The 12,286-nt window shown below is 37.6% G+C and overlaps 1 protein-coding gene across 4 annotated transcripts in view; it reads right to left on the reverse strand.

The window, feature by feature from the left end:
- The window catches only part of TBCE (tubulin folding cofactor E), a 56,244-nt gene that overhangs the window by 22,928 nt on the left and 21,030 nt on the right, over nucleotides 1–12,286 (reverse strand). For all 4 annotated transcript variants that reach the window (XM_039531490.1, XM_039531492.1, XM_039531488.1 and 1 more), the window contains exons 4-6: nucleotides 9,718–9,906; nucleotides 7,170–7,258; nucleotides 1,864–1,963 (exon numbers count right to left, since the gene is read on the reverse strand). In XM_039531490.1, the coding sequence (XP_039387424.1) occupies nucleotides 1,864–1,963; nucleotides 7,170–7,258; nucleotides 9,718–9,906 (378 nt within the window). The remainder of the gene's footprint in view (nucleotides 1–1,863; nucleotides 1,964–7,169; nucleotides 7,259–9,717; nucleotides 9,907–12,286) is intronic.

Below are 12,286 nucleotides of genomic sequence, written 5' to 3' on the forward strand. Positions count from 1 at the left end.
ACCCCGCAACCGGGGGGTCTGGCGGCAATAGCAGTGCCAGGAAAGCCGAGCCTTCTCTTGCCTATTATACCCGCCGCCCATGGTGCAACTACAGTAGAACACCAGAGTTACAAACTAACTGGTCAACCGCATGCCTCATTTGGAATCAGAAGTATGCAATCAGGCAGCAGCAGAGACAAAAAAAGCAAAAAGCACCATACTATGTTAAATGTAAACTATTTAAAAAAGGTAAAGTTTAAAAAAGATTTGACAAGGAAAGGAAACTGTTTTTGTGCTTGTTTCATTAAAATTAAGATAGTTAAAAGCAGCATTTTTCTTCTGCATAATAAGATTTCAAAGCTGTATTAAGTCAGTGTTCAGTTGTAAACTTTTGAAAGATCATAACATTTTGTTCAGAGTTATAAACAACCTACATATCCGAGGTTTTCATAACTGAGGTTCTACTGTACCTAAAAAATACTACTAGATTCATACAAAATATAAAAGGAGCATATCTCCAAGGCTCCAGTTTCCTCTGCCAAAATTACAAATACAAAATTAGATTGCCCACAGAGCATTAAAGTCCCCTACCTTCCCATCCCATCCATCTCATTTCTCTGAGATCTATTTCTAACAATTAGGCCTAAACACACATACAAAAGTGAAATCTTAACTCCCACTTAGCTGCCTCTACTCTTCTCCCCTAAGGGGGGTTTTAATGTGTGTAGCAGGAATGTGCCAACACATCAATGTTGTCACAGATATTTCCCTGCAGTTTTGTCACTGTGATCCACTAGCATTCTTTCAGATCAGGTGTGGCCTGGGTCCCAGAGAAATCAAGGCAGTGCCCCTGAAGCATTTGGGATACTTCAGTATGGTGAAAGATGGACATTTCTGAATAAAACATGATGCTCTAGATAAAAATCAGACTCTTGAACAAAAGCGTACTGGGACAATTGGAGGGGGAAGGGGGGGGGAACGGACCAGGATATAGTGTCCTAAGACAGCTAAAAACAATTCAACAAAAGGAAAACAAGTTTGTTGTAAAACCTTCCTAGATTAAAAGAGAAAACTCTAAGTTATCAACTTTACAATACAAGGAAAAATAGGTCTGAAAAACAACAATGAAAATAGATAATAAATAAAATTAGCTAGTCCAAGTAGCTGCCAAATGAGGTCCCTCAGTGAGGATGAGAGAGTACATTCATAAGGCTTGCAACTGTCACCTTAATTGCAGTAAGGTGGTTTAATGTTTTTCACTGTGAAATTCCATAGGGCCTATCTTACCGTTCTGAGTCAAAAGGATACTATCAACTTGATTTTTTAAAGTATAGTTTCTAAGAGAGCACCCTTTAAATAGTATTTTTCTTAACATTTTAAAAATAGCTTTTCTATAAACCTTTTAAAAGGTTTTTCAGCCCCTGTTGATGTTTACAAGGAATTTATTAGTCAATTTCCCCCTTGCCAAGTATATACTAGAAAATGATTAAACTGACTCTATATAAGGTACTGTCAAACACAGGAAGTAAACAACCAAAAAAAGAGAAGCAATCACAACAGTCTTAGGAGTTTCTTTCAGCCATAGCACAGGGGTTTTATTTGTAACTAATATATACTCATTTTTGAGACAGAATTGTGATTTTTAAGTTTATAGTATTCCTTTAAAGCTTTGAGACGTGTAGACAAGACATCTACCCTAAACACTTTTGGAGAATTTGGTTTTACAAAGTCATAAACATCCTTGGGAATCTATTCTTTCCTTGATGTGACACACTATTGGAAGGTCTCGCACATCCAGAAAAAGACTAGATACCTAATAAAAAAAATAAAAACAAAACAATTTGGAACAATTATGAAACAAAAAAAATATATTCATCTACATACCTGAGATCAAGACTTTCCAGATTCTGAACTTGACAAGCAATATCCGTAACTTTCTCCCAGGATGGCAACAGATTTTTTGATAGATTTATACTTCTGATATCTGATAATTCACTTTAAGAAAAATGTATCAGAATTCTGAACTACTTTTTTCAGAGAACGGAGGTATAACTTTACAACTATTGTGTTCTTGAACCAAAATATAACAGAGTAAATCTGTTTGAGCTAACAGATACTACTGCTCAGTTACTCCCTAGTTTGTATCTTGGAATCTGGTACAGAAATAGTACATTAAGACTTATAAAAACTCAGTTCTACAGGTCCAGAAGAGTGTTTATGTCTAGAGTAAAGAACATACAGTTCTTATTTGTTCATTTACTAATACTGTGTACAATTCTTGCTATGAATTTTGGAAACACAATATGTAAAAAATGGAATGTGTTATTATTGATTACATATCCACAGCCACTGATGCCTATGAATAAAGTGCTTCTCCAGTAACAGCAGAATTTTATGGTCTTATCTACACTAAATTTTTCCTTTGCTACCACCAATGCAGCTCCTGATAAAAGGTGGTAGTTAACAGGGTGGATTTGATTTAAATCACTAGTCAGGAAGACTCGATTTAATCATGGATTGCTACATAAAAGTGCATTCTTGTTGGTTGTTATAACCTTAATACATTATTCTTCACAACTCAGAGATAGGTGTAGGTTTTGTTTTTAGAAGGTACACACTATATATTTTTTAAGCAATTTATTTTGAAAGCTTTTCAGATTAGTTTTACAGCTATATCAGAAAATGAATGATTGGTTATTTCATTTACCAAAGGTAACTGAAGGAGATGTTTATGAAGTCATTGGGAGGGGACACTATCATTAATATTTGGAGGGTTTTCTTGCCAGGCTGTATTAGGAGGAGAACATCACCAGACAGACATTTAAACTGTTGTATTTAACTAAAACCACCACCACCTTATGTATTCTGGATTTTTTTTCTTCAACAGCAAACACATAATATTTTAACAAAACAAGCATATGCATTTTTGAATTTAGTTAAACATTAAAAGCTTTTAAAATCAGGTTTGTTTTTGTTAAAATTGTTTTTAACTAAGATAGTTAAATTAAACTTAAAAAAAGGAAATTAAATCGACTATGTCAGCCAGGTCAACATGAGAAACTTTAAATATTGGCTTCTGCAGCTAACTCAGGTCGTCTTCACGTCCATTTTCCTGTTTGTTCATAATCTGGAAAAGAAAAATAAGCTGTCCTGCTTTTTCAGGTCCCAGATGATTTCTCAGTTTGGAATGAATTAGTCCAAAGGAAGAAAATATTCTTTCTACACCAGCAGAAGATACTGCTGTTAAAAGTGAGATTATCACTTCAACAGTCTCTGAATCCAAGTGTTTAAGTGACTTCCACCAGTTCACTGCTGTGACTGTCTTTAAAACATCATCATCAAATATATATTTCTTGAATGGTTCACCCTTAGCGCTGAAATTTATTATAGATGGCATTATGGAAGGATGACTGCTGGTTATCCATGTCATAGCCAACTCTTCTTCTTCAGCAGTTAAGGTTTGACTGAGTGACATTATGAGTGTAATATAATCTCTCATTAAAAAATAACAGGGCCAGAAAAAGTTAATTAACTCACAGACTGACCTAACCCATGGCCGAACTTTAGAAACTAGTTAGAAAAATATGTAAATGAATAGAGCTTTGAAATGCAAGTCTGAATTATTAAAGGTAGAAGGGTAGGTATTTGCTCAGGTCTTGTAATGTAAACAAACAAGTCTTGTCTATTGCTATAGCTTTGATTCAAATATCAAAAAAGAAATATTAACATTTAGAAAGATACTTAAGTGAAATAGTATTATTGTCTATATGTCTCTTTGAAGGTTGTGGTAACCTGTATCTAAACTGTTTAATGGATAAATTACCCTGTGCTAATTGCCAGGATGTTTGGAAGAAGAAATTAAGCCCATTGTTTTCTCAGGCCAAAAAGGCTGCTAAAAACGTACAAGAACCCTGGGGCACGAACCTACTTCATCTCAGATCAGCTTTGAGTTTCAAGAAAGGAAAACCTCAAGCCATAAGGATTAAAATCCCCAGTCACTGACCGGAGTCACCCTAAATATGGACATTAAACTATAACCTATAAACTATTTCTAAAAGGACTTTTGGCAACTATAAGGTCATCTCTACTATGTATCTAATCCTCAAAAATTAAATTAAATTCTGTCTGTATATTGATCTTTTAACCAACTCTCTCTCCCTTTTCCTTTTTAATAAATTTTAGCTTAGTTAATAAAAACTGGCTAATAGCATGTATTTTGGGTAAGATCTAAGTTATAATTAGACCTGGGTAAGTGGCTAATCCTTTGGGATTGGAAGAACCTTTTCTATGATGAAATAAAATTTTCAGTAATCATCATCATATCTAACGTGTGTGTCTGGATGAAGGCTTGAGGCTGGGCACTTTAAGGAAACTGCGTTGTTTGGACTTCTAAGTAACCAGTAAGATACTACAGAAGCTGTTCTGTGCTGGTTTGGTAAATCTAAGTATTGAAATAACCACCGGCTTCTGGGATTTGTCTGTCCTGTTTTGTTTGCAGTTCACCCTAACTGAGTGACCTCAGCTGGCTCCCCCGGGCAGCACCGTCACACTCTGGTACTGAGTATTGAGAATATTTGCAAGAAAATGAGCCGGAGATCGTGCTTGTCCCATTTGTTTTTTTAATGCTTGTAATTTAACTCTGTCATTGCATATTTCTCTTTTTAAGATCTCACTCAGTTCCTTCCAAATTTCAAGAGCGTCAGCAATAAAACAGCTATTTCCCTGCATTTTGTTCAAGGCTACAGAAATAGGCTTCAGGGTACTCAGCATGTGTTCAACATTTCTCTTAATCCCAGTGTTGAGAACTTTGGCTGTGACAGTGCCATCTATTTTTTCACGATTTTGTTCACAAACTATCATCAGATTAGACCAGTTCTTGATCTAGTGCTCAAAACAGTTCACAACCGAGTTCCATCGCATGTCTTGTGGGAAGAGTTAGCTTGGTTCCTCCCACTTTTTTCAGAGCAGCTGTTGCAAAGTGGTTGTTACGGAAGTATTCTGCAATTTCAACAACAACATTAGCCTTTATTTCTGGAACACTGAAGTCTTTGGCTAGGAGGTGCATCAAATGAGCACTGCAACCATATGTTATTAGCTTGGGACTCTCTTCACTCTCTTCTAAATAATTTCTTCTCATCTTGGATACATTTGCAGCATTGTCTGTGACCAAGCTGCGTATTAGACATTTGAATTTTTTTTCACAATTTGTTATAACTTTTACTGCTACTTCTTGTAGGTATTCTGCTGTGTGCGCATTTCCTGATGTATTGATCGTTTCTGTGAGGAAGACATTCCCTTCTTCTGTTGTCACACAAGAACATACAACAGGATCATTGTGGACATTGCTCCACCCATCAAGACTCAGGTTAACAATTTCACCCTCTAGACCTTTTGCACACTGCACAATTTCTCTTTCATACACTTTATCCAGCAATTTGCCTGCGACATCCGCTCTGTTGGGTGGAGTGTAACCTGGTCTTAATGACTGAACCATGTTAATGACGTGTGGGTTCTCAATCACATGGAAAGGAGAGTTTGTTGCATAAACAAACCGGGCAATTTTTTCATCAATTACCTCTTGTTGTAATCTGCTGGTTCTTATCACAAACTTATCTATAGTTGTTTCTGGATGATGGAGATTTTTTTTCTTTTTACTACAGGTGATATACTGTGGCTATGTGACATACATGATGTGACTGAAACACTATCATTGGCAGATAAGTCTGAAACGATAGAAAATGATAGTGATCTTGAAGGTGGACAGTCTTCAGAATCCTGTATGTTGAGGATGGATTCTCCTAAACAAAATAAGTCAATGCAGTTAATTATTACCACCATACTGCTCATTTAGTATTACTCATTGCATTCACTGATACTCAGTACTACTTTAAAGGTGAAATTGTAAAAGGAAGAAATGCCTATTTCAGCTATTTATTTTTTATTACAACTGCATCTAATATACTAGTACCATAGAGTAACAACTACACTTTTTGCTCAAACATGAGAATTCAAGAATAGTCCAGAAGGAAGACAGGCAGTCCTTAAGAAAGAAGTACGAAATAAAAAAGTTTACCAACCTGAAGATTCTGCATGTTCAGACATATTCCTTTCATCATCTTCAATGCAGCTTCCTCCTGAGAAGGAACACTTCTCATGATGTTGTTTAATTCGGGCAACCAGACCTTGCATTTCTTTGTTGCACTCTTTGCATTTTGCACGCATGCCTGTCTTTAGAGGAACTTAATTAAAATATTCCCAAACTGGGCCTCTTTTACGGCCTGCTGCCATTATAGGTTTTCCCTTCTAGTGAAAGAATGCTATGGTAGATCTCAAATCAATGAAGGCTACACTCAGAAAGACCTCAAGGAATGTGCTGCTCAAACAGTTTCACTTTTGTTTCTACTGCCTGTCCCTCCCTTCTCACATTTATTTCCAGATGTCTTCTCCTTGTCCAGATCTAGTCCACCCCCAACAATCTTTTATACATTGAACTTTTTGAAACTTTGCACTTTTAGAGAGGTAAGGGATTGATTTTGTGTACACAAACTTGCAGAGGGACAATAGGGTTGAGGTCTGTTATTTTTCACCTCTATATATTATTTATTTAAAAACATTTTTGCTGTTAACAAGCATGTTATCTCTGGAGACATAAATCCACAGTTTGAGAACTGCAAAACTAAGCATCTCTGATGGTATCTTCTCGACTGAGCACAGAGTCCCATTGGGTAGATAGAAAGATTAACCTAAATAATCTACATACTATAGAATTAGAATTTATAATCCTATTCCATTATGAGATATCTTTGAGCTATAATGTATTAAAACTATCTTTAGATGGGTTTTTCCTCAAAAAAAAAAATCTGATTTAAATAAAAAAATTGATTTTAATGATTTTTTTTAAAAAATCATTTATTTTTATCCACCCTAGTAGTTACCTGAACTGGTATTTAAGAAAACCCTACTTGTGCCCATTATTATGGAATTTCTACCATTCAAAAGCATGTATAGTTAGAGGACAGACTGAATTAAGCTAAATTTAATAAAAATGACCAAAACTGATTTGAAAACAACCTCTGAAAATATGTAAGTTTAATCCCTTAATGTCTGCAGAGTACACCTGGAATGCTTAAAGTGTGTGTTTGATTTATGTAAATGGTAGAACATAATAAAACACCTTTAGAAAAGGATACTAGGACACGTTCTGCCGATTTCCTCTTTCTGACCAGCATGGCTCACTGCACATTCTCTCACTGAGATGTCTACCAATTTGTTCAGTTGACTACATGAAAAAATACTGAACGTTAATTTATATACCAAACAGAGAAAAATAGCACAGATTATATATTGTATAAAAGCACCCAGATATTAAATCTAAACACTATGCATTTCACATCCTTTTTACAATTACTATTATACAAACACTATATTACCAGATAGTGGTATCATCTTCATCTAAATCACAGAAATGCTATAATGAAATACCCTTCAGCAACATTACAGAACAGTTTGTAAAAGCAACAAAGAAAATGACCCTATCAGATATAAACCACATAAAGTAATTCAAGTAGGCAAAATTTAGTAACCTAATTTGGAATTTGGGACATCCAGGCTCTTACAAAAAGAGCTACAAGAATTTTAATAATTATAAATGATCAGTACCTTTGGTTTTAAGTCTCTTCTGAAAAAAATGGTATTTTCAACTGTTCAGTAGCCTCTAATGACACTGGAGGGGTGGGGGGAATTGATTCAGTATCAGCTTACAGGAGAAGAAGAGTGCCATCTACAGAATCAAGACCACACAACTGCTGCAGGAGTTCCATGGAGACATCAGCATATATGCAGCCTGTTCCATACACCACCCCAATTATCAACAAATAACTAAATTTCCTCCTCCTCTTCTTTCCCAGATAGAAGAATGAGAGCCACTTAGAATAGGTGAAGACAATTCCTCATTACTGGTACTGTGGGCTTTCAACCCTTGATTTTTTTATTCACGGAATATAGTCACCACTGAGCTGAGTTGATACCGACATTAAAACACTAACAAATCATACACCATACAACAGCCCCCTATCCAACCCATCGCTCCCACCCCCTGCCCCCTTACCGCCCTGCCTAGAGCACCGGTGGCTGGCAGCGCTACAGCCGCGCCACCCAGCTGAAGCCGGGCCACGCTACCGCCGCCGCCACCACCACACAGCACAGAGCACCAGGTCAGGCAGGGCTCTGCAGCTGCGCTGTCCCAGGAGCTCACAGCTCTGCCGCCCAGAGCATTGCGCTAGCAGCAGAGCAAGCGAGCCAAGGCTGTGAGGGAGGGGGACCAGCAGGGGAGGGGCCAGGGGTTAGCTCCTGGGCCAGGAGCTTGGGGACCAGGCAGGATGTCTGCCCACCCCTGCCCTAGCACAATGTTGTTGAGTTCACAATACTAAACAAATGTTTAAATCCCCTCGCCAAAGAAAAAGTTCCAGCAAAAAACAAGAGATATAAATGTTTATTGAAAAGATTGCTCTCATAAGTTTTTAAAAAATAGATGCCCAAAAGCTATGCTATAGGCTCAAGTCATCCAATCCCCGGAGTCTGTGAATATCTAATACAGAATCATGGTTATAATTCCCAGACAAAAACTGTTAAAATACAGTTAATGCTGTGAAGGCATATCAGTAATTCAGCATAAAATATGTTACAGGCATGCTGCAATTATCCCAAACCAAGTGTTATCAACCCAGAAAATTCACTGTTAAGGTTAAACTTAATCCCCTATCCCAAACATGTTAAAACTATGGAAATACACAATTAGGGAACCCAATCCAATTTTAACTGTTTGCACTGTCACAGACCTTTCAACTTCCCAAATAGTAAAAACTCCCTAAAATTCTGCGCACAAGCTACATGTGGATTATTATTTCTACATTTAACTATCATTTCCACCCCCATTTTTCTCCATAATGGAAAGTTTCTCCTTTGGCAGAAACCTTAACACAATAGTGTTTGTGGACCCAGACTGGATTAAATTTTCAGTTATGAAAAATTACAGGAGGAAAATATTAATCCTACAAATTATTCAAATGTACCCTAGGCACAAGACTTCAGTGAGTTTTAACTTTTTGGAAAGTTTGATGAGTCTGCTATATTGGGTACATCAAGACTACCCGCCGTATCGGCGGGTAGTGATCGATTTCTTGGGGATCGATATATTGTGTCTCATCTAGACACGATATATCGATCCCCGAACGCGCTCCCGTCGACTCCGGAACTCCACCAGCGCGAACGGCAGTAGCAGAGTTGACAGGGGGAGCCACGGATGTCGATCCCGCGCCGTGAGGGCGAGAGGTAAATCGACCTAAGATACTTCAACTTCAGCCACGCTATTCACGTAGCTGAAGTTGCGTATCTTAGATCGATTCTCCCCCCCCCCCGTGTAGACTGGCCCATTGTTACTGAGACTTTTAAAAGGCAAAAAATGTCTGACACTAGGTGCTATATATTTTAAAAGGACACATTTTTAATTAATTTTAATTTCTAAACTAATTAACAGATTCATTTGTAAATTCTCAGGAAAAAAGATCTGTACTCAATGAGTAAGTGTTTTATTTTTGAGGATGCTACACAAGTTTTCATATATAACAAAGAAGCTGAATTCCTGATTTAAAGGCCAAAACTCTACTCAGCCTTAACTATGGAGTCAATATCAATACCTCTATAATATAACTCAGATTTACATATATAAATTACACTTGCCTTTGTTGTTCTATAATAGAATCAAAACCAACAAGTTCCACAGTCTTCTTTCCAAAGACTAATGCATTCTCTTTCTCACATTCAACATCTTGTTCAACATTCAATCCATAGCGGTTCTTTACTGCAGTAAGAAAATCCACACCAAAATTTGCCTTGTTTGGTCGGATAAAGGATCCTCCTGTAGGGTGACTGGAAGGGTGGGAAGAGAGAGGATGTGTACCAAAAGAGGAAATACAAAACAGCAATCAGTCTTCTGGTAATAGTTTCCTGATCTCAGGGTACTTTTTAAATTATTTGTACTTTGAGTAACATTAGAAAAAATATGGAATTCTCATTCTACTACTGGTGTGGAATTATGCAGTTGTGAAGTATCAGGCAGCACATGCACCCCTTACTGCAGTCAACAGAAGTCAGTATAATCTCCAACTCCCCCCAGTAGATGTTATTAGCAGCACTTGTACCAATGTTATGAGATAATAACACATGAGAACTAAATTCTTCGTAACTCAACTCCTTAAAAAAAAAAATCTATATTTCTAGAAAAGCAGAAAGGAACTGTATCCACAGCAATGGGTTACTTCTGGGTATTGTTAAAATTAAAGCAACTGTTTTAAAAGAATCATAACTAAAAATATCATCCATCTCAGATAAGTGTAAAATGATCATATTAACAATACTCAGGACTTTGTGTATTCCACAGATAGCTGTAGTATTCCTTGCTATAGTATCATGCCCCAGAACCAAAGACAACAGTCATCTACCTGTACAGTAGCTGCTGTTCTTTGAGATGTGGGTACAGATGTATACTCCACTCAGGTGTGCATGCACCCAGTGCACCAAAGCCAGAGAAACTTTGCTTATCAGTACCCATAGGTGCACCATTTGCGCCCTGTAGCCCTCCCCTGGCTGTTAAAGGACAATGCCACCCCAATCCCCCGAGTTCCTTCACACTGAACATCAAGAATTGAAACTCCAATGCAGAGAGGAGAGAAGGTGGGTCATGGAATACACATCTGCCTCCACATCTCAAAGAACAACAGTTACTGTACAGGTAGGTAACCACCTTTACTTCAAGTGGTTGCAGATATGTATTCCGCTCAGGTGACTCATAAGCAGTATCAGTAGGATGGAGTCGGAGACTACTTGAACGACCACAGAACTGCGTTTCCAAAATTTGCACCTGATCGAAATGCAGTCACAATAGCATAATGCTTGGTAGACGTATGTATGGAAGACCATGTAGCAGCTCAGCAAAATGTCCAATATTGAAACGTCACTGAGAAATACAACTGAGATGCTTGGGCCCCTGTTGAATGAACTCAAACTTTGTGAGGTGGTGGCAAAGCTATCCCATACACTGTTATAACACAGGATGTTATCCACCTGGAAATCATTTGTACAGAGAATACTTGACCCTTCAACTGATCTGCAAAGGAAACAAAAAAGGCTCAGTTCTTTCAAAATAAAACACCAAGCATAGTCTCATACCCAAGGAATGAAGACGCTGTTTGTCTGCATTTGAATGAGGCTTGGGAAAAAATACAGTTAAATATATTATCTGGTTAAGATGAAATTGTGACACCATTTTAGAGAAAACTTTGAAAGAGCCCTCAAGGCCACCCTTTCTTTGAAAAACTTGGCATACAGAGGGTCTGACATTACGGATCACAGCTCACTAACTCTTCTTGTGGAAATTATGTCCACAAGAAACATTGTTTTGGTAGAGGAGGAGTACAATCTGTGAGTTTACAGGTTCATTAAAAATTCTTGCTAATGGGCTTGCAATTTCATGTGCCAGTTCCTTTAATATTCTTGGATGAAGATTATCTACCCCGCCCCCGCCCCGATTTAGTCCCATTAAACTGTTCAAGTTTAGCTTCTACCTCAGATGTGGTAATATCTACCTCCATATTCTCATTTCCATTTGTCATCCTACCATTATCCCTTGTGACGATGTATCCCATAACACTTTATGGGAATATGATATAACTGGAGTATGTTTTATGCTACATGTGCCATGTAATTTATCTCTGTAAAGGTTAGGGTCTACTGAATCTATTCATCTTATTTGTATGCATGTATCATTTTTGTACTTGAAGTTATGAACATTGTCTGTATACTTGCTTGATTTCTAAGTAAGCTTTGTAAGGCATTTGGTCATCTTCTTTAGAAAGGAATTTGCAAAGTTAAGTGCCCATTCAAGAAGCACTTAAGGAACAATGGATCTTGGAATGCTCCAATCCACATAAGAAGTCTACTTGAGGACGTTCAAGGTAGCATGTGAAACATGGCTGCTACCTGTAGTTCTGAGTCATGCATGGACATGTGACTTGCCCACGTGACTCCAAAACTTCATCTTGGAGCTAGACTTTGCATAGGAGTGAGGAGGGGGTCTCCACCCACAAGAGAAAGTCTATTTAAACCCCCAGGAGACCTCTCCATTTTGGCTTCAGCTGGATAAAAAGAGAGGCTCTCCATCCACAAGGATACCTGAAAGGAACTGGAACAAAGGACAGTAACTACAGTGGGTGTGAGTGATTGCTGGACCAGATTAGAAGGAGACTAGTCT

Source organism: Mauremys reevesii, linkage group 3 (genome assembly GCF_016161935.1).
Source record: "Mauremys reevesii isolate NIE-2019 linkage group 3, ASM1616193v1, whole genome shotgun sequence".
NCBI lineage: Eukaryota > Metazoa > Chordata > Testudines > Geoemydidae > Mauremys > Mauremys reevesii.